The sequence below is a fragment of the Arvicanthis niloticus genome, chromosome 27 (genome assembly GCF_011762505.2).
Source record: "Arvicanthis niloticus isolate mArvNil1 chromosome 27, mArvNil1.pat.X, whole genome shotgun sequence".
Classification (NCBI taxonomy): domain Eukaryota; kingdom Metazoa; phylum Chordata; class Mammalia; order Rodentia; family Muridae; genus Arvicanthis; species Arvicanthis niloticus.
The window spans coordinates 21,418,128-21,441,310 of record NC_133435.1 but is presented as its reverse complement, the minus strand read 5'-3'; the positions used below and the strand labels follow the sequence as shown (position 1 = coordinate 21,441,310).

General features: G+C 46.4%; 1 protein-coding gene across 1 annotated transcript in view; it reads right to left on the bottom strand.

Moving 5' to 3' along the window:
• Nucleotides 1-4,712: 4,712 nt before the first annotated feature.
• The window catches only part of Wdfy3 (WD repeat and FYVE domain containing 3), a 223,789-nt gene continuing 205,318 nt past the window's right edge, over nucleotides 4,713-23,183 (bottom strand). The window contains 10 exon segments of the mRNA XM_076926347.1: nucleotides 4,713-7,891; nucleotides 11,634-11,831; nucleotides 12,190-12,301; nucleotides 12,549-12,872; nucleotides 14,930-15,026; nucleotides 16,161-16,343; nucleotides 17,168-17,347; nucleotides 19,171-19,329; nucleotides 20,152-20,306; nucleotides 20,432-20,579. Of these exon segments, the coding sequence (XP_076782462.1) occupies nucleotides 7,768-7,891; nucleotides 11,634-11,831; nucleotides 12,190-12,301; nucleotides 12,549-12,872; nucleotides 14,930-15,026; nucleotides 16,161-16,343; nucleotides 17,168-17,347; nucleotides 19,171-19,329; nucleotides 20,152-20,306; nucleotides 20,432-20,579 (1,680 nt within the window). The 3' untranslated portion in view covers nucleotides 4,713-7,767.

Genomic DNA, 23,183 nt, shown 5'->3' with positions numbered 1-23,183 from the left:
ACTCCATTAGAAGGAAAAGCAGCATTCTCCGTGTGTGGATTTGAATTTGAATTAGAAGCATGTCTGGTGACGTGGCAGACGCAGGCAGCAAAGCCGGACATTATGAAGCGACTGTAGGTGTACTGTCTCAGACTGCTTAGGCTGCCCTTTGATCTGGCTGTGCTTTCCAGAATCAATTTGCAAAGGAGTGTTTTCCTGTTGTGGGCAGAAGTGTGCATGGTGGGCATTTCATTTTAATACCAGGGATGGAGCTTGGTGCCTGTGCCAGAGTATATGCTCTGTCACAACACTAGGTTCCCAGACAGAAGCCACAGGTTCAAGTTCCAGCATCCACTTGAAGTTGGCAGCAGCGTTCCAAGGAAGGCCACACACAAATTGTTTTTGTTGGACTGACTCTGCCATGGGGCCCAGCATGCAGTTTGCCCTTGAACAGGAAGCATGACAGATGCACACCAGGGTTGAAGTCCTAATGCTTTATATCTTTATATGTCTGGGTGTGATTCTGCTCGATGATAACGCAGTAACATTCTAAGTATATACTTTCACTGCAGTCATCAAAAAGGATTCTGGAAAAGGTAAGGAGAGAGCTATGAGCGGAGCTGTAAATGAGAGGGAGGCTGTGGGCTTGACTGCCACGAGCCCTTCACTCAGCCGTTCGGCCATGTTCATCAGATGGACGATCAGCTCCCAATCGATTTGTTTGCCTGTAGGTCTCATGTTTCAGTACACCATTACATGTTAATTCCCAAATTATGCTGATACATGGAGGACACACGTCAGCTCTGCTTTTGCTTTGTAGTGATGACCAAACACTTAAATTTTATAACACTTCCTTTGGGCTAGAGGGATGGCTCAGCAGTTAAGAGCACTGGCTGCTCTTCTAGAGGTCCCGAGTTCAATTCCCAGCACCCACATTTATAGTTGGCTCACAACCATCTATAAAAAGACCTGATGCCCTCTTCTGGCATGCAGGTGTACATGCAGCAGAGCTCTCATACATAAAATTTAAAAATAAAAAGAATAACACTTCTTTTGAGGGGCAGGTGTCCTAAAACACTTTGATGTAAGGAATTCAAATATGACGAGGTTAAGTCACCCACTCAAGTAACAGAATGGGAAAGAACTCTTGGCCTGATCAATTGGTTATACTTGTGAGAGTTACATGCAGTATTAATTTTATATGACCAAATTTTAGTCTTGATAATAGGTGATGATGATAATAATAATAATGTGACTTTTAAAAGTCCTCCTTAGATACCCCAACACTCCCAAAGTGTGCTATTCAGATTGCTTCAAACTGTAGAGGGGGAATTCCCATACCGCATAGCCGCCAGTGCCCTGTCCAAAGTGATGGAGTCTGGTCTTACATTTGGCAGGTATCATTGGGAGGGTGGGGGGACCAGCTGAGAACGTGCTGGAGTCTGATTAGCAACCAAACAGGAAAGCATGCATGCCACCACAGCATGCGGAGCAAGCATTTCCTGCATCTTTTTCTTGGATCAGTGGGTCTTAAGTCTTCACCCTGTAAGTCCCAAAATCTCTTTGGTGGGTTTCAGGAAGCTGGCTCTCAAAACCAAAGTCGGATTCCAACTGGAATCGTGGTAGCATTGACCACTGTGTTTCCTCACCACCAAGTGCTGCTAAGAAGACAGAAGGTGCCAGCTCCGCTCAAGATCAGCCTTGTGGGACAGTAAGAATAAGTGTGTGTTGCATTTTGACTCTCAGGAGTGACACATGACAAGAAGTACCAAGACACTGTGAAGAAACTCTTGGGATTGGGCTGTGTGTGACCAGCTATCACTTTTTTTTTTTTTTTAATTACTCACAGAACAACCAAGACTCTGGCTCTGTGGCAGACAAGCTTGTGGTGATCAAACGTGAGCCCACCACTTCAAAGACGACAGTGGATGATACTATCGATTGTTAACGACAAAATTTTAGGTTTGAAGGAAAAAAAATAGAATTTGGGGAAAATAAGTATCTATTGCCACAGAATGTCGAATTTCCTATGGTTGCTGGTAACATTTTGATTTTAAATATTTTTGGGGACATCACATGATGGGGTACATGAGTACCTGGAAGATGCCCAGATCTGCAGCAGCAGCATCGCATAGCTCCCTACGGCATGGGCACTAGCACTTTTGTAGAACATGGGGCTTTATGATTATAAAAACGGGAAAGACACAAGACAGACAGACAAACACACCCCTCTCCCTCAAACAAAAACCTCAAAAGCAGCTTAACACTGTTAAGAAGGACTTACTTGAAAAGGTAACAACTAAGTTAGGCAGGATTTTCACTTGTTCAACTGAAGAGAAACACAACAGACTGAAGGTGGTGGCAGACTCAGAAGACCCCTGTCCTCTATTAAGCTAGACATGGGTTTCACACAACCCTAAAACAATTCTGGGTCAGTGTGGGGAGCCAACAGAAGGCAGATATCATCCTTGCAGCCATCTTGAGCCATATACCCTGACAAGAGACTTGATTACAATAGCCTACAACAGCTGAGCACACTCTGATAACATCTTGTTTTAGATACCCAGGATTTTCCCTTGGGTGTGTGAGACTGGAAGGTGTGGGACTTAAGGGCATGACTTAGAGATCAGATTTAGAGACAAGGCCTAAGGGCATGACTTAAGGGCGTGACTTAAAGGCGTGCCTTAGAAGTGAGACATATAAAAGGCTGAGAGGCAGACAGAAGAAGTTAGTCAGTTATTAGGCATTAGGTAGTAGGCACTTGAGACAAGCAAATATTATTAGGTATTAGGCACTTAGCACTTGGAGAAAGAACTTGGAACTGGGAAAGAGACTAGCAACTGGGACTAGGATTAGGTGCTAGGAACTAGGGACTTGGAGAGAAGAAGAGAGACTGAAGAATAAATGGGATTGAATCACACTTTGTCTGGTCTCCATTCTTCGAGTGCGTCCTCACTCTCTCTCTTGCTGAGCCCTGACCCATGGACTGGAGCAGCTTGGGGCAGTGCAGGCTCTAACAATTTAGCCCCCAAGGGTTTCGGCAGTGTGGGTTCCAACATTGACAGAGTGGTCCCTGACATTTTGGCCCCCAAGCGTGGGGCAGTTCGGGCCGTAACAGGTCAGTGAGACAACTCAGTGGGTAGAAAGCACTGGCCACCAAACCTGACAACCTGGGCTTGATCTCGACATCCACGTGGTGGAAGAAGAGAATTTATTTCCAAAAGATTTCCTCTGACCTCCATGTAAACACACACAAATGAAACAAAAGTTAAAACTCCATTCTTCAGTCTTTGTTGGTATGTGAGTGGAGGTTAGAGGTGGACATGAGGGTCTCCCTCAGTCACTGTCCAGCTTCTCTCATTGAACCTGAAGCTCTGATTTGGCTAGGCTGGAATTCAATAAGTCCCAGAGACCCTCTTGTCTCTGCTTCTCCAGAGCTGAGATTGCCAAATCAAAGGATCTTTTTTTAAACAGTAATTTATAGACACATGCAATTTGTTAATGTGGTTTCACCACTGTTATTTTAAAAGAAGTTACTATGCCAGGGGTGGTGGCACATGCCTTATACTCCCAGCACTCTGGAGGAGGGCAGCTGAATCTGAAAGTTCCAGACCAGCCAGGGCTACATAACAAACCAAAGTGTGTGTGTGTGTGTGTGTGTGTGTATGTATAATATACACACACATACATACATACATATATATATATGTTTATATATGTATATGTGTATATACATATATACATACATATCATATATGTATATATATACATACATACACACACACACACACACACATATATATATATATATATATATATATATATATATATATAACCTTAAATATTGATGGTTGTCAAAAAAATGTTAAAGATGAGTCTAAGGCCAAAATGTTGGCAGCATACTATGCACTATTTTCTCATGCTCCTTATGTGGAGGGTGAGGACTTCTAAGACAACTTAAAAGTAACTGAAATAGTCTAAGAAACCTAGACAGTATTCTCTCTATACAGTTCTTTTGTGAGGATACTGCTACCTTAAAACCAAATAGCTAATGATGACGATGCTAGTAATGGGTTGTGGATTCTAAGTCTGGGATGTTAAACTGCAAAGAAAGGCTGCTAACAGTTTCTGGCAGACTTCAGAAGATGGGTGGGGCGGGACTCGCACATGCACACACACATGCGTGCACACAAATACGTGCATGTACACAGACACACAGGAGCACACATGCACAGTTGCTTTTCACAACGATGACTAGAGAACAATGCTCAGAAGAAAAAAAAAAAAGCCAAATCATGCAAAAAGGTCTTTTTTGATAGGCCAGTTCCAATTCGAAAGCCATGTCCCCCAGACCACTGGCCTTCCCTGTGTGCCACCCTCCAACCTGCCAACGGTCACCAGCCTGGGAGTCCAGCATGGTTGGGAAGTTCAGGATGTAGAGAGCCTGGTTCATAAGGGTCAAACTGGGGCTTGAACTATGACCCTAGCAGCCAATTTCTGCAATTTTAAGCAGAGACGAAAGAAATATGCACAACCAGGAAAACATTATGTAAGTACAGAGGAGAATTAGAATCACCTGTTTTTCTTCTCTGAAGAACTTAAATGTAAAACAACTTAAATTTTTTTTTGTGGTAAATAGTAGGTATTTATTTGAAATGAAAAAAATACTTAAGTACCTGGACTATTGCATTTACCATGGATTGTAACTGTCTACCTTTTTGCATCAGACAGAGATACAATGAACACCCAGAATCACAGATTGCACACTAGATAGGAATTCTTCAGGCCTTTTACATAACCACCAGAGAAACAGATAATCGGATTTTGCAATATAGTACAAAAGTCCACAATCAATCCAGTCTTAGCCAGTATCTTCAATTTACTTCTGTTGCTGTACAAATAATTGGCCATTACTAGGGCTTACAAGTTAATAACAGGACAAAAATATACATGGCACTGACACAAAAAGTCAGCTGTGTTAATGGTCATGCAACAAGTAACCAAACTTGCTGAAATTAAAAATACTTTCTAAAAACAGTTTTAACAGCGTAAATATTTTTTTATACACAGTTTGTTTACCAAAACAAAATGTATTTAAATGATACAAAGCAAAAATAAGTTTCTACCACCTTTATACATAAGAAAGTGCAAAATAACTTATCTAGAGTGTTTTGCTGTTCTCCAGAGGGCTGGCTGCTAAGGGCAGCTACTTCTCATCTTCAAAAGCATGACGTCACACTTGCACGCTACACACGGGTGTGTTGAGGACATGGATGAGCAGTGGATGGATGGGTGAAGAGAGGGTCAGGCTGGAGCCCTGTGAGGTACTTAGAAAGAGAATGCAGACCACGGGAAGGTGGACACACACCATGTATAATGGTAAGCAGATTGGCACAGGACATAGAGGGATAGCCAGACAAGCAATGAAGCCAATGGATGCGAGCCCAGTGCCCCGTATGAGTGGCTCTGTGATTTCTGCAGAAGTGAAAAGAAAACAAAAACCAAAACCTGATGGAAACAAGACAGTTGCCCACAGCACCAGCTGCCAGAGGAAAAGCCGCAGTGAGTGAGGGGTTTGGTTTCCACCTATGTGGAATTCCCGGATCACGTCAGGTTAGACAGTGGAACAAGCCCCAAGTGGCTGCACACACAATTCTATATTCAAGTCTTGAAAACACCTCTGCCATTGGATATGGGTAAACGTGGGTCAGGGGCCAAAGGAGAGGGCGCTGCTTTTCAAAAGTGTAAAGTAACACTGTTGCAAAGCGTCCAGAGGCAGCTGGGGCCAGCCCACCACCATACACAAGCACAGTTCCTGCAATGGAGGACCACCAGCTTCCTTCTAAAGACTCGATGGGGGATTGCGGTTTGGCAGGATGTGAGACACGCAAAGGAGGAGAAAGCAAAGCAACTTTTCTTCAAGTGAAAAGAGTTAATGCCGAGAATCCTTTTATTCACGTGTATATTTGAGCGTTTAGAAATGGAAGTGTCTGAGTCAATTTTGATATGTACCACAGACTGGAGGCTGAAACCTCTAAAGGAAGGTTTGAATTTAGGGAGCATAAGGCACTAAAGCAGCCTTCTCCGTTTCTCCTGGAGACCCGCTCAGCAGGAAGAGCAAGTTTGTTCTGAAGCTGCTTTCAGCCCATAGGGTACAAGGTCATTGTTGTACCACATGCCTGTTTCCGGACGCATGTGCATATATGTGCATTTTAGTGCATAAGTGTGCCTGTCACCAGGGCTAAAGAGAGAGAACTGGGGAAGCCAAAGCCACTGCCCTTTGTGTGAAACCTCCCTCTGTGAGGGTGTCAAGACCGATCCTTTCTTTCTTGGGCCATTAGTGACCCCGTGTTGTTCAAATCACAGGGCTTTTAGAATTGTTCATAGTATTAGTGCTAAGTATCTGAAAATGTTAAAATCTAGATTAATTGTTTTGATTTCATATATATATATATTTATATTTATGTACATAACACACATTTTTAAAAAAATCCCACCACCAAAGCCATTTTTCTATAAACTTCTCTCTTCACCCCACCAGCTTTCATCCTCTGAATTTGTGTGTTCTGTATCCAACTAGTAGAACAAATTAAATAACTAAATATTAAAATACTGTAATTATATTCATAGCAAAACCAAAAAAATAGACATTGGTACAGTATAAATCTCACTGTTTTCAGGTAGATGGCATCAAATGGTAAAGGTTTCGTTTTAAGCACTTCTGACACGATCCAGTTTTACAAGGTTTAAATGTTAATTCTGTACATTTTTTTTTTTTTTTGAAAATAAGCTTTAGTAGAACACACATGTCCCCAAAGACACACACTTGTTATGTTCTATGCAGAGAAGCTAATTTGGGGTAACATGCAAATATACTTCCATTAACTGAGGCAGGGCTGCATCCTGCCCGACATGGATCATATGATCCCCTTCTGTGATGCTGAGGTGTGCTGGGCCCACACAGGCCACACACAGGTCAGTGTAAGGGGGCTGCTGCCTAACTCCAACCCCGCGGCGGCGGGACACAGCCTCAGACTCTGCTCCATTATTTGCAGGTTACCTTACCAGCAGACTTCTTTTCACCCACGCCGACTCCTAAAGCAGGGCTCCATCGTTTTGGTTACTAGCCTAGTTTAAGTGGAGACACTGTGGGCAACTTGAAAGAAATGATATCAGGCACACAGGCTTGGTCTGAACAGGAAAAAAAAAATAGTACAGATAATGTCTTTGAGGATTAAAAAAAAAAACCCCATATTTATAATTGAGAGCCGTTAGACAGACCTTAGACAGTTCTTTGAGTTAGTGGCTTAGTTTGAAGTCTCATGTTACAGGCAATTAGGTCCTTATTTAGAAAAAAAAAAAAAGGCCTTTACACTTATTTACAATATACACAGCTGCTTGCAAAGAAGTCAGATTTACAACCACTTTCTAGAAGCCTTTTTTTTTTTTAAAGTTTTTGTTGATTTTTCCAAATAAGGATGAATAGCTCTATAAAAATGAGATGCAAGAAAGACAGTTGGGTAGCACGGAGTTTGCTCTTGGAGACAGCTACGCTATGGGAGACTCAGCTTCTGAGATGCTCCTGGGAACCACCTTGCGCTCTTGTGCTGACGACTGCACAGTGCCCATGCCGTCATGGATCGGAACCCGTGATCCAATGATCCCTTTGCACTCAACACTTCACTCAGCGGGAAGAGCTGTGTGAACGGAAACTGCTTCCTTGCCTTTGGAGCCACCGAAGGACAGGAAGTGCTCCCTAGGCTGTGGTCTCTTGTCAGTCCCTCCATCTCAGCAGTTTCGAGGCCCATCTTCTGCCCCCCTCTCATGCTGTAAGCTATAGTAACAGTTCTGACAGACACGCACTGGGGATGAGATTTTCAGGCGCTTGATTTCTGACTGAAATCGACTGCACCTAAAGGAAAGGGAACATAAGTTAGTTTCAGGTCATCCCTCTGCGCCCCCACCGGGTGAGGCACCCACAAGCGCTGTGAGGCTGGACTGGATGGAGAGCAGGCAAGTCGGTGGACCTGGAGCAGCGCCTCGGGCCAGGCTGGTTGGTGCTCATGCTGCCGACCCAAGATGCTGCATTAACATCAGATGATGTTACAGAGATGCCAAGGGCCCGACCCAGGATGCTGCATTAACATCAGATAATGTTACAGAGATGCCAAGGGCCCATTTCTTTGAGCAGAGAAAATCAGAAACACAGAGGACAAACTGAGGGTTCTCACACAGACGTGAGGCTGAGAAGCTGCCGTGAGGCTGAGAAGCTGCCGTGGCGGCCGCCCTGAGCACCAGCAGCTTTTCACTGCCTCAGGCATCACTGCTCTGGACCAGCAAGATGGCTGGGGGAAAGCAGCCTGATGCTGAACCAGGCCGTCTGAGTTGTCAATGCTGCAGGTTGTCACACACATGTGCCCTTGCTGTCTCCTGGCTTCCCCGCCTATAGCTGAGGCAAGGAAACCCTGTCATCGAGCTAACTTTCCCCCTTTGGTCAGAAGACTCAATGGTCATCTTACTCCAATGTCTACTTAGATTTGTTTTCTTGTTTTGAATTTGTTTCCTCCTCGGGAACGGCTCACTTTGTTCCTATCAATAAATATTCTATATTTATTAATGGCATTTGGTGATATTTCTATATAAATGTACAGTATGCTCTGATCTAAACCACTCACCTCTGGCTTTGTCTCCCTTCCCCAGCACCTTAACTAATACCCAGTCATCACGGTTCTAATTCCAGGTTGGGCTGACATTCATTTTCTTAGTTTCAAAGCATGGCCATCACTGTGTGCCGCCTGTCTCTGGTCTTTCTTTGTCTGGCCTATTTCACTTAGCACAAAAGTTCCACAGTTTCATTCCCTTTTTTTTTTTAAAGGCCAATTGATACTGTGGGTGTCCCTATATGCCAGAAATTTACACCATTTTTGTATGACATTTTATTTAGTGCATGCGTGTGTGTGTGTGTGTGTGTGTGTGTGTGTGTGTAGCACATGCAAAGTCAGAGGATAACATCTGGGAGTTTGCTTCCATCTTCCATCATGTGGGTGCCTAGATCTAACTTAGGCCGTGGGGCTCATCTCCAGCCATTTTCTAAATGTGCAACATCTGTTAACCCATTCACTCATTCCTGGACACCCAAGGCTGACTCTCCGTCTTGGCGCCTGTGACCAATGCTACAATGGACAAGGCTACTGGACAGCTGGACCACATGTAGTTTTAGTTTCAGTTTCCATAGCGCTGCCCTAGTTTATACCCTTCAGCAGCGTGCAGTGTTTGCTGTTACTGGAGACTGCTAGTCAGACAAGGGTCAGACAGACTCTGTCCTCCTCCATTTCATTCTCCAGCACTTCATGATTTTCACTATTGTAGCTGTCCTTTGTATGTGTGTGCACGCGCGTGTGTGCATGTGTGCAGCAAGCGTGGTACCCAAGCTGTCTCAGTTTGGCCTTCCAGGATGTCTGTTCCAGGTGAGCATCATTTTACGGTGACTGGAGTTCTTGCTGTCCTCTACTCTGGGACATTTGCGATTGGTCACCTCAGACACTGTGGGGGCAGTGCCGCCTCATACAGGAGTTTCTTTCTCTTCATGTTTTTATACTGAGATCTGTACATCTCATGGAGCTGCGCTGGTTCTTAGTATCATCCTGACACATAAGTCACCTTGGGAAAGTCTCAACTGAGGGACTGCCTCCATTCTTTTGGGCAACAGAGTGCTTAAGAGGGTCACTGGGCTGGCTAGGCTGGGTTTTGTGCACATGAGTGGGGTGGCTCTCGGCAGCAGAGGGCAGGCAGGCTGTGGCAGGCTCTTCCTGCAGAGCTTTCCTCTGGGCCTGGTCCGGCACCAGCAGTTACTGCTCCCAACAACCTTCCCTGACGCACGAGAGCAATGGAAAGTCACGGAATGACCTCTCTGTACTATTTGGAGAGAGCTCCCAAGAGCAGCCGAGTGGTAGTGCTGAACATCACTCTGCTGTGTTCCACCCCTAACTACAGAGTCAGAGCACATGGCCACGCGGCAGGACCTCTGCCCCACCTCACACAAGTCCCAATCAGAAAGGCTGGCAGGGGCCTTCCTGCTAATTCATCACCTGATCTTCTTCCCGGGATAAATGAAGAGTAATTACAACACCCTAGCCTCCTCTGCAGCTGTGCTCTGTCTCCATGCTTGAGATCACTCGGTCACTGATACCACTGCAGCAGCTCTCAAGGCAAGCTGTCTTTGTCTAACTTACAGCCACACAGCGAGAACAAGCTCAGAGGGGTTCAGTCACTCACCTGACCGAGGTGACAATGAACATTTGAACAGAGTCAGTGGAAAGGTCACCTCCTCACCAGAAAACATATGCTGCCTAGGGAACCTCAGAATCTGCCTTAGAAAATGATTATACAGAGTTTTCTGTGAGGCATTTAGACAGAGGCTCTGTGGGTGTGTCAGAGTGCGGTCTCTTCTGTGTGCCAGGCGAGGGGGCCTGTTTGTATAATCAGAGGATGGCAAGCTCATGTTCATTCTGGGCCATCACAGACTCCTGCCTTATAATCCAATGCAGACTCCAGATAGTTTAAAAAGTAAAACTTGCAAAATTTAAAAGAAAATTAAGTTTCCTATATAATCAAACATAGGACACCAAAATCCTAGGACATACATATCACAAATTGTAAATATATTAAGTGCAACCACACCAAAACTAGAACCTTTCTACTAGACAGCACAGATGCAAAATTAAATACAAGCCACAGACTTGCAGGAAATATGTTCATGGCACACCAAAGGATCAGAGTCCAGGATACAGAGGGAACTCAGGGAGAGAGACACCAAAGAGGGAGAAAAGAAGACAAGAGACAAACCTCCATTTTCCTAAATGGGGAGTTTCCCAATAACATCTGAAAAGGTCCCCAGTATCCCAGTATCCCTAGCATTGTGGTTAAAGCAGCGAGGCACATTTCCTTAGCCTGGCTAAAGGGGAAAGGCTCGGCAGGCCCACAAGGACTAAGAGTTTGGAAGGCTCTGAGGCACTTGTAGTAGCACAACTGTTTTAAGTGTCATTTACAAGACACAGTTAAAATCCAGAGTTAAGTCTGTCCTGTTGGGTGTTCTATTCCGTCTCCAGGAGAGGAAATCCAGGACTCAGATCAGAACATACTATAGCCTTATTTATATTATTTATAAAATGGAAAGAAGACACCAAGAGTCCGTAGGAGCTGAGTGTAAGGGACACACATTCCTACACAGCCCTGTGATATTTGTGAATGGATTGAAAAAAAAGGGAATACTACTTTCCAGAAAAGTGCAAACTGTGCAGTGTAAAGCTAAGAAACACTGTGTGCAGAGTCACAGACGCTGAGGGCGTGTACAGACTTATGGATGGACAGTAAGGTGCCATCAGGGAAGGTGGGAGGTACGGGATGGAAGGTCTGTGTGCCAGGTGGCCACACACATATCCTGTGTGCCTCTAGAACAATCCCGGTGGAGTACACATGCACATTAAAGTCGGGCTGACTGCTATTGCTGGTGATCATTTCTGTACTGTCTGTGAGAGGGAGAGCTCATGACTGCAGAAGGGGAAAGAGCAGAAGTTTACATAAACCCCCACCACAGAGGATACAGCCATGTAAACCAGCACACGTGCGGAGCGCAGCATGCCCAGGAAACTCACTTCTGACAGAAGAGCTGTCCGCAGTTCCGGCAATGGTGTCTTCTCTCTGTGAGGGAGAAGCGGACGGAACAACCCGAGCAGCTGTCGCCGCCTTCATCCTTCACCCAGTGGTCAGCAGCGGAACGGCCAGGCTGGTCACTCACAGACCAGCTGAACACTCGGCCTCGACTGTCACCCACAAGGATCCTGCTGTGGTCCCTGTGCAAAACATGAGAAGGCGACCTCTGGTCTAGAGCTCAGGGGAGGGGAGGGTGCTCAGAGGGAGCCCCGATTCCCTCAAAGGAAGTTAAAGGAGACAAAAATTAAAACTGAACCTCAATTTATTTTTCCATTTCAATTTCCTTTGGCTCAATACCTGCTGTATCTTTGAAGCACACAGACACATGTTAACAGGTTTATTTGTTGAGATTAAAATCTACACAGTGGCAAGTTTCAGACCAGAAGCACTAGAGCAGCTATGATAGCATGTGCCTCAAGGACTGGGCTAAAATGTGGGTCCCTAGCCAGGCCAAATGACCCAGAAAGGGAGATGGGTTGGAAAAAGTCTGGCTCTTACTTGGAGACACCCAATGCGGTGACCTCAGCTGGGTGCGTGTTGTCCTTTCGGTCAAAGGCTGTGTGCATAGTCAGTTTGCTTCTGAACACCAGCTGCCGCTCCCACCGGTACCCTGAAATGGAGATGTATAAGACACAGAAAAACCAAACCTAGGGAGTTACATGAATCAAGTTCTTGGACTGTGGTTTCTTTTTTATAACTTGTCTAGCCTGATCTGTAGGAGAACTGTGGGAGGCCTGTCTTTGGCTCAGGCACACAGTTGATCAAGGATAGCCACAAGGGGGCTGGACCCCACAGCCCAAACACCCGACCTGTCACAGAATCACGGGCAGGGAGGAAGACCCCAGACCTCAAGTTACCAGGTTTCAATCTGCTGTAATTTCGTGCTTCAATGGGGTTGGGGTGGGAGTGGGCGAGGGAGCCCTGCACGTGTGCTCTGGTCTGGCCCTCAGAATAGTTCACAAATATGAAGCCATCTTTCTCATCAAGACTGAGCTGATCGGACCAGCGCCTGGAGTCATCAGAGCCGCTGTCAGTACACCATGTGGCAGTGGCTCTGCAGGAGGCTGCCCGGGGCCTGTGGCTGGTGCTGCTGGGCTGGCTGGGAGTGTCCTGAGGATCCTGGCTGACACTGGGATCTTCTGCCTCAGAATCACTGCTGTCTTCATCTTGGGCTTGCTGCCCTGGGTAAAGCATTGGGAAAATAGGAGACGGCAGACTCATCAGTTAGGGTTACACTGGTCCCCGCGATTTTTGTCTATTAGTTGGGAGACACAATCACAACCAAGTATACAAGCAAGACTATACACAGTAAGAATGCATAGGATTTTCCTTAGAATTAATTCCGTATCATAGACCACAACTGAGAAAATCCTTAGCATGGCATTTGATCCTTCACAGTAAAATCTAAACCACATTCTCCCTGACAGTCTAGTTCCTCAGGTGTTCTCCCCTTCACAGTAGGTCCACGCACTGCGAGCACAGATTCTACTTGAACTTGTCTTCCCAAAGCCTGTGTACACTGGTGTTACCTGTCTTTGAGACACCTCACAGTCTAAAATTGTACCCAATTCCTTCTACTCAAGGTGCCTCCTCCCTCTTCCAAACCCCCTGCCGTGCCTCTTGGTAGCTTATGCTCTCTAAACCATCACTTCTGCACTCTTTACAGCAGGACAGGGGAGAGCAAACATGAGCCTTGTCCATGGCACGTTCGTGTGTGTGTGTGTGTGTGTCAGTGTGTATACACACGTGTGCATGTGTGTGGTGGTGGTGGGATAATAAACAAGAACCTTGTCCATGGCACGTTCTAGTGTGTGTGTGTGTGTGTGTGTACACACGTGTGTGCGTGTGTGTGGTGGTGGTGGGATAATAAACAAGAACCTCGTCCATGGCAATCAGTAACCACGTGACTTCTAAGATGCGTCAGTTACTTGTGTAAGTTTTGACTCTGAATCGTCCCACTGTCATTTTACATCTCCACACAGTCGCCTACCGCCTCCAATAGCGTCTCTCAAAGGGAAGATCCATGGGGAAAGGTGCAAACAAGTGGAAATGAGAGAAGTGGACAGCAAGCACGCTACACACACCTACTTACGCATTGGTACACTAGGTGGCTTATCCTCATGTCCTAAGCTGCCAAGGGACAGCTCTCATGTGCAGTGAGCCAGGCTGGGCTTGAGTGTCATCATCCCTGGTATGCTGTTCAGTCCTTCTCTGTGGACTTTTTCTCCTTGGCAGACCGGCCACAGTATGCACGCACACACCGTCTCAACACCCCGAGTCCTGCCCTTCTTCCCACTAATCTCACCTGCTTTAGTCATTCACTAGAGAAATGTGACTCACCTCAGGGACTCCATAGTCCAATGCCTTGGATAAAACAGGCAACTCCCAACAGTTACTGATTCAAAATTTCTGAATTTTATTTTCTTCCTACTAACACTTCTGAAGCTATTACTAAGCCTGTGAGAATTTACACTGTCAATATAATGGAAGAATTAAAATGTGCTGCTTATGGGTTTCTTTTGCTGGCACAGAAAGCAGGTGCTCCAAATTTACCAAGAGCAACCGTGCTCTTCTGAGAATGCGCCTTTTTATGTGGCAGCTCCTTATGTCACCAAGTCACTCATCAAACTGAAAACTGATTCCTTCTGGCAGTCACGAGTGCCAGGACAGGGAGGGACAGCAGCGCAGGGCAGGAGGACACTGCTGGCTCTATGGTGCTGTCCCCAGTCATTCTGTAGAGAAATCACCTGGCTCTGTTTCACCAGAAAATTTAAAGTGCTTCAGAAATAAAAAGAGAATGCTCTTTAGTTAATGTCCCATGTGAGCAGGCTCAGGGGGGTGAGCACTGATGTCTGGCCTGTAAGCAATGTAAGAGCCTGGCAGTCTCCTGTCTCCACCCACAGTGCATCCCATGAGCTGGGCACAGCAGCTGTAGAACTGCTGTGAGGAGCTGCCTCATTTACCCAGCTCTGTGCCCCACAGAACTGAGACACAGGCCCTTGAACTGTGGGGGAAGCACTCCTGTGTTTAGCTTGCAGTGTAGACGCCAACTACATCTGCACCACTTGGAGGGCAGGCCGTGGTGAACCAGAGCGAAGCTGGCACGCACGCCACAGAGCGGTGACAGCAGCAGGCAGTGCTGAGGGTGCAGTGACCAGCCTTGCCTGCCTAAGCTGTTGGGTGTGAGCTTTCCCATGGTGACCTACATACATCAGATGACTGCGTGCTTGTCAAGTACCTATCTGTGCTTCCGGGCAGCCTTCCTGCATCTCCAGGTCTTCAACAGGCTCAGGAGCTGGTGTTTCAGGAACCTGCAGGAATTCCATTCTCCAGAACTGTGGGGAAATAATGTGGACGTAACACCACTCAACAGACAGAATGGATCCAGTGAACACATTAGCTCATGAAGGTGTGCTCTGAGGCTATAGGAGGGTGAGTCCAGTGACCACCACTAAATAGGATTTTCTGAACCTGTGAGGCCAACCACCTTACATGGTCGCTGTCCCTCACTAGAAGGGAAGAACCCTGTCCAGGAAAGTTTAAAATCCTGATCAGTGTGGCGGGCTGAGTGTGCGTGCTGGTTCTCAGTTGGTGAACTGTTCATGAAGGGTCAGGAGGTGTGGCCTTGCTGGCAGAGGTGGGTCACTGGGGGGATGAGCTTTGAGGTTTCACAAGCTTACACAGTCCAGGCTTGCTCTCCCCCCTCCTTCCCTTTACTCTTGCTTTCTGACTCCGATTTGAGGATAAGATGGAAACTCTCAACTACTGCCCTTGTGCCCTTCCTGCCTACTCCCTGACATGATGTTCATGGACTCACCCTCTGAAACTCTTAAGTCCCAGTTAAATGCTTTCTTCTATAGGTTGCCTTGGTCATGGCATCTTCACAGAAACAGAACGGTAACTAAGATAGACAACTACACAGGTAAACTTCTGTTTCCTACAAAAACCTCTTAAGTCTTGTGTGATGAATATAAACCCCACCTCCAAGCATATTTGTCTGTGACGGTTTTAGTAGTGTCTGAAATATTTCGTGGGAACTGTCGCCTTAAGAATGTAGGCAGGGGTGTGTCCCTGCAGGACTGCAGGCTGAGCCACAGCATGTGACTTGGGAGTGGAGTCAGCTTCATTGTCTCTAAGCTTGGGCCTGTAATTAAGGAGGGTGGGTGATAATTAGTCACCCAGCTTTGACAAAGGGCATGATTAAGGGAAATAGGCCCAAAAGGGGAAGAATATATAGCTACAAAGAAAAAAAGAAAATCTCCTGAGAGAAACCCAGCCATTCGAGGGACTACAGAGGTAGAAGTACATGCACTGTAGAGGTGCCCATCACATAGAAAGCAGCCAAAACGCTATGCTGTGTTTCAGGGGACCAGCCTGAGAGTGGATGGAAGGCCCCAAGACACGTCTTCTGTGTGTACATATGTATATGCATGTGGGTAGTGTGTAGCTTTCTCTCTCAAGTCACTTACTCGAACCACTCCATCTGAGTGTCCTGTCACGATGACATTCTGCGTGTCCCATTCATTCATCTCGGACATGCAGCAGCAGACGATCTGCTGGCTCCTGCCCGTGAACGTGTTCACACTCACGATGGGGTTCCCGTTGATGCTCCACACGTGGATGTACGTGCCAGCGCAGGACACAATGTCCCCCTAGGAAGGAGGAGGGAGGCTTGTTACTTTCTTTGCTGAGCTTCACAGCACAAGCCTAGCTCTCAGAACCTTTCAGTCCTTAGACTAGCGGCTGAATGATTCGAGGTAACCTGGAACCCAGTGCTTGATTTAAATGTCTTCCATAGAAGCTTCTTCAAGAATTCAAAGCTGAGTCCCTGCTGGGCACTCACCTCCTACCTGAGCTTTCTCTCCTCATCCAAGGATGAACAGAAGCATTCTAATTAGGACTGGGACTTCCTCTGGGTATGGCCATCTATTCCTGCTTCTCATTAGAGATCGAGCCTGCAACTAACTTTTAAGTAATGAACTCAAACCCCGAGACCAGAGTGTAGAAGGTTGACGCTAAGCTCAGTTGTGCTGCATGTCCCCTCAGTGACGGATCCGACAGACGGATCCGACATACTGCTGTGACAGGGGTGAAGTCTGTACTTACAGCACGTGAGGATCTGGAGGGTGATATTTTTTTACTGTACACTGTAAGTGAGCAATTTGGATATATTGTCACTAAAAATCTTAACAGAACCCTTACCCTCTTGATGAGCCCCACAATTTCCTCATCACTAGAGAAGTATACAATGTTTTATTTTTATTGACTCTCGCTCTCTTAAAACTGTGCAGTGGTGAATGTATTTTCAGGGAAAAACTGTTGCACGGGTTATGAAATTTAACACCCATTTGCTTTTTAAGCAACTTACTAACCCAGCAGAATGCAGTGGCACGTACAAGTGGATGTCCACCGACTTAGAAAACAGACTCAGTTTGCGTTTAGTTTGGCAGTAATGTTTCCTCAACCTACTACTTACTGTGAGCTCATTAATGCAAAGAGCGGAGACAGGAGCTCGGTGGCCGCGGAGCTGGGTTAGAAACGACAGTTTGTTCAGGTCCCAGATGATGCAGGTTCGGTCCCGGGACCCGCTGACAATGATGTGGTAGGCTAGGGATGCTGTGGCACAGGTGACAGTATCAGTGTGGCCAAGTAGAGCCTGCAAAAGACAACAGCAAGAAACCAGGCGGGTCAACTAGCCAACTTCACACTTCTACGTGTATCAGCAGAAGGATGGGCTAACAACCAGAGAGTCGGTGCCCAGAACAGGTATGGGCTGACAGTTGAGAGGTGTTTCTTTCTACCTTTACACTCTTCTTGGAGGGAAAGAAAATAGTGACCCAGATCTTTGAAGGAAGAGAAAATATCAGCCGCAACTGGCTTGAATTTCTTTCCACTCTTCCCATGTGATCATGTACTGATTATGGGTCCCCAAGCAGAGACTGTAAGCTCGGTTCCTAGCCACAAACTCCTATGTAGACAATTCTGAGGACCTACAATTTAAAAAAGTGTACGAACCGAGCACAATTATTATATTAGCCCAAAGTAAGGAAATGAAGACATGGTTACTGTCTATGACCCTAAAAGATACCGGGGAGCACGGTCTTGCCATGCTGCAGCCCTGCTGTGCTGTGCTGTGTGTGCTGCAGCCCCACTGTGCTGTGCTGAGCAGCTGGAGGTATGTTGAACAAGTACAGAAAGTGGTTTTAAGTCCTCAGTCCACCATGCTGGTACACGAGCTTCAAAGTACTTCACAAAGATAGTGTGCTCGCCAGAACGCACCAAGAGCCTATGTGAGACCCTGCTGAGACGGCCTTCACATGGCTAATCTCAGTAGGACAGAGGAGCCTTAGTCTCTGTGGAAGGCTGTTGCACAAGAGATTTAATTCGTTCCATATATACCTAATGCAGTTTGATTTGGCTTTAAAATGGCCTTGGAGTCAGATTTAAACGTAAATTTTAGCTTTATTCAAAGGTAACGTAGGCATGCCTTTTATTTTAAGGTCTGTCCCTTTACCTCTAGATACAGCAACTACATCACTTGAGGCTCAGAGTTCTGTGTGATGCCCTGAACTCAGTAGGAATTGAACAGATGAGGCTTTTACACTGCTTTTCAAATTACATCCTAAATAAACAGATGCACTCTTATTTAAGAACGCCCATGATGAATCCTCACAGATCAAGTGTTACAAAACATATAAATATGGAGAAGATGGGTCAGTGAACCAAGGAGCTTAAGCACAAGCCTGGTGCCGAGTTCAATTCTGAGAATCTACATAAAGTTCGAGGAAGGAACAGACTCCACAGAATAGCTTAAGTAAAAACAAACAGACAAAAAAACCTTTGTATTAATTAAAAATCAATAACAGAATCTTACTGATTAAATGAGCAAAATACTTGTTAGCAACACCATGGGGATTTTTCTGGACTCATGAATGAATCTGACATGTCCTTAGGTATGACAAATGACAAAAGAAACAAACTAAGACTTGGTGGTTCAGGTAAGTAGAGGCCGAGGTAGAGGATGTTAACATGAACCCACAGCAAATATAACCTGGCTTGCAAAATATTCAGTGTACATATAATTTCTAAGAAACATTTGTATTTCTTAGATATGATGAAATACAGTTCCTAAGGACAATTTCCTTTAGATTTTAAGAGGCAATTTTTGAGAAACAGGCATAGTCTGACTATTGAAAATAACAGGTTTGGGTCAGGCGTGGTGGCACGATCTCTCGATTCTAGCACTCAGGCGGCTGAGGCCATGAGTCTGACGGTGGCCCAGACTACACAGCTGAAAGCAATCTTAAGCAAAAACCTCATCTCTCATAGCCAAACAACCCTCGTCCACCTTAACCATGTTCTGCCAAGTCTGCAGCAGCTCTGGCTGAAGAAGGCCTTTTGTAGTCTCTGGAGCCTGGTGGTTGAGTAAGAATAGTCCCCCCCCCCCCCCCCCCCCCGCTGCACCCGCCCTCCAGTTACCTGCTTGAGTGTGAGGGGCTTGGCCTTTTCTTTGGAGGTGCCCATCTCCCAGACACACACCACTGTGCTCGTTCCACCCGTGATGACAAGCTTGGGGTTGGGGCAAACCGCACAGAGAATCTGGCCCCATTCAGACAAACACTCATAAACAGTCACTGCCTGTAAATAAAGCACATGTGAGCCATAGGTCAGCAAGTGCTGTAGACTTCAGGGGCAGAGCAGAGTGCCCAGGGAAGGTCTCTGGAGGGAGCTCATCCTGAGCCAGGTTCAGTTACAGTTGACAGGGTTCAGTTACAGTGACAGTTCCACTAAATTCTACCCCAAACTGCCCAGGACCATCTAAACTACAGTGGCTGCTAAGCATCAAATTTGAGAGACTGTGTTCATAACAGAGTCTGGCTTTTATCCAGTTAGGCAAAATGACATTCAACCTGTGTGATCAGCATGGTAAAGGGCACGTACGCTGAAGCCGAGGAAAGCATGCAAAGGGAGCACATGCTTGTTTAGGGAGCACTCTGCCTAGAGAGAACAGTGCCCAGTATAACCAGAGGGCTATGTGGTCTATCTGGGTAGGATCCACTCACAGATCACGGGTTTGCTTTTCTAAGACCCAGCAGCAGCTTTTGGTGTGTGGGATGGGGCTCCTTTAGGGCACTGATATGGCAAGTGACCAGACTGTGACTTGCCAAAAAAGAGGCTATTCAGGCTGCAGAAATGGTGAACCCTTCACTGGCTAGGATCTTAGGAGAATTCTGGGAGTGGTAGGGGGAGCCATCAGCACCCGCTTCACAAATTTTCAGAACCACTTACTCAGGCAACATAACTAACTGCTCTATCAGCTCTGTCCTCTCTGAAGCAGGAAATCTTCCTTTTTGCCCCTGGAGGAGCTGCTGACAAAGCCTGTTCTGGGTTCTCCCTGCCCCTGTTAAGCCAGGTTGTACAGACCATGAAGGGGCAACAGTGGAGGGAAGCAAGGCATACCTTGTCTGACTCGTAGGTCCCCAGTCTGCAGCTGAGGTCTGCATAGCCCCAGGCGAAGGTCTTGTTCCACGTGGGTGGGATGAGCACCTTGTTCTGCTCCACTGCTAGAATGCCTTTATCTGTGCATACGATTTGCCCCACAGGCTCTTTGAGTTCTACAGAGAAATCATTGCATTGAGACAGTGGGGATTTAGGACCTCAGTCTCACACACTGGGAAAGCATCCTGACCAGAAGACTGAAAAAGGATTTCAAGGGCAGAGCTTGGGCCTGCCTTCTTACCTTTCACAGGTGTTAGGGAAGGCCGCAGGTTGTCTAGGTGATGGAAGAAGATCTTGTCGCTTGCGGTTCCTGGTGGGACAGCAACGCCCATGTTGTCTCCATTCAGCCGACTTCGCACTCGCTTTGGTGGATGAGGCTTTTTAAACAACTGAGGAGGATAACACACTTGATGGGATGATGCACTCAGCCTTCTTATGCCAAACGTGGCTGTCCCCACTACAAGCTTTACAAGGATCATACACTATATTATCCCCGTTTCTCATTTGAGAAGAGCTGTTTAGAAGGCTAAGAAGATTGTGACACACGGAAGCAGGGCCACGGTGTCACAACTAGCCGGGGTTAGCATGCGCACGACTGAGGTGAATTAACTTTCTGAAAAGATACGATCTATTCAAACTACAATTGACCAACAACCATTTACAATGACATTAAGTTAAGCAGCTCTCCATAACCCAGTCCACTCTGTCCCTGAAGGCAGGCAGGCCCTCCAACAGGATTTAGTCCTGCCCAGCAGAGCCATCCCTAATGCCACTTAGCAATGCTTCTTTGGTGTTTTTGAGGTGCTCATAATTTGCTACCAATCTGTGACCCCATCTTTCATTTGAGGGAGGAATTCAAAGAGGCTAAGAAGATCCCAGGTGCCCACACTGCAGCAATCAGGGGCAGAGTTACATCATCAAATTGCTTGCTCTGTCAGGATCATTTCTATCTTTTTGCAATGAAACATCTTTTTAAAATAAGAAAAAAAAAGTCTTTGGTGTTTTTTTGTTCATTGTTTCTACAAGATTAAAAATATTAAAAGTTAACTTAAAGACTCCTCAAAGTCTCTGAAGCACTCATATAGTCAGCTATGCTGGGGACTATCCCTGGAGCAAAGTGTCTGAGCTCTGTGATGGACCTGTGAGCCCTCACTGCATCTCTAGGGAGAAAAGGGCAAACACTTGCTGTAGAGGCAGTCAGGCACAGACTCCAAGGTCTGGGCGGCCCCTGCTCTGCTCTTGTCTTAGACACACATAGGGACATGGGCCACAGCTCTGTTACTGTCTATACATGTGAGACTTTAAAGCAGAAACACATTATGAAACACACCATGACTTTGGTGTCATTGAAGAACTTTTACGGGAAGACTGTGCTGGCTAATTTTATGTTAACTCAGCATATGCTGGAGTCACTTGGGAAGAAGGAACCTCAGTTGAGAAAAATACCCCAATCAGGCTGGCCTGTGAGAAAGCCTGTGGGGTATTCCCTGATTAACGATGTACGAGGGCCCTGGTCCACTGTAGGCAGTGCTACCCTGGGCTGGTGGTTCTGGAGTATATCAGCAAGCCACAGGGAGTAAGCCAGCAAGCAGCACTCTTCCATGGCCTTCAGGTCCTGTCTCCAGGTTCCTGCCCTGACTTCCCTGGATGAAGTTGTAAGATAAAATACCCCTCATGCTCTCCTACCTCACCCCAAGTTGCTGTTGGTCCATGGTGTTTATTACAGCAGAAGTCCTAACTAAGACAAAGACGAAGGCCATGGCACTGTACAAAGTCACAGGCATATAAAGTTAAGTCCCTACAGCGACCATACAATCTAGGTTTGAAAGTATTCCCTTTTGTCTTAGAAATAACTCTCTTAAAAAAAAAACAAAAAAACCAGAACTCTGTTGGCCTCTTACACCAAGTACCACAGAAATCCAGCAATGGTACACAAGTCATCCAAAAAGCTATGATGGAAGTGTGTGTGTGCAAGTGCATGATGTGCCACAAGTGCCCTCAAAGGTCAGAAGAGAAAGCAGAGTCCCCTGGAGCTAGAGTTATGACAGCCTTGAGCTACCAGGGTGTGTGTTGGAAACTGAACTGGCGTCCCCTGTAACAGCAATGGGTCCTGATGATTGTTGAATAGATTCATTTCCGATAGAGTGCCTGCCCTTGTAACCCTCAGGAAGGGCAAAGGCTCAGCTGAGGAGGGAGGGGAGTAGCACTGGCACTGTGGTCTGAAGGCAGACTCATTTCTTTGTGGGAGGATCAGCTGCACTGTGGAGGACTCTGTACTGGCTGTCCTCTAGTCTGTCCCTGCTTTTCCACAAGAAGGCTTGCCATTGTTCCGAATGTTTCTAGTGTCAACACTAGAAACCGCAGAGCTGGCAAGCCAACAGATAAGAGCTCCAGACATAACAGGTGTGGCATGAACTGAGAAGCCTTGTCATGGGCAGGTGGCATGAGCCTGGCCCTGCCTGTGTCCTCCTGGTCTTGTGGCCACTCATGGTGTCTCCCACTCTCCTCTGTACCCTGCATGGTGGGGATGAAGGAAGGAGGTTTGCTCCTCACTGAATTCAATGCTGTGGTGGTCTCCAGTCAGTGCTGAGGGCCCTGGCTCTTGGTCGGTCTTTCCAGGATTCAGATGGTGGGAAGGCAGCCACTGTGTGTCCCAGCCAGTTCCTACCACAACAGAGTCCCTTTATTCTCTCCATCAATAATGTGGCCCATACTCTCACAGTAGATTTCCATGAGGATTAGTTTTAAGTATTGACTGGGCATGACCGAGAGTCACCTGGAAGTCATGGTGAAGACCCATCAAGATCAAACTGGCCTCTGAGCGTGTCTGGGGAGTTTCTGAATGCCTTAGCTGATAGCACAGCTATCAGGCCGATAGCACCCTCAAGTATTAGGCCTGGGGCTGTGTAAGAGTAGAAAAAGTGGCCTAAGCACTAAGCTTATTTCTTCCTGCCTGTCAATGTGACAGGAACTGGCTGCTTCATGTTCTAGCC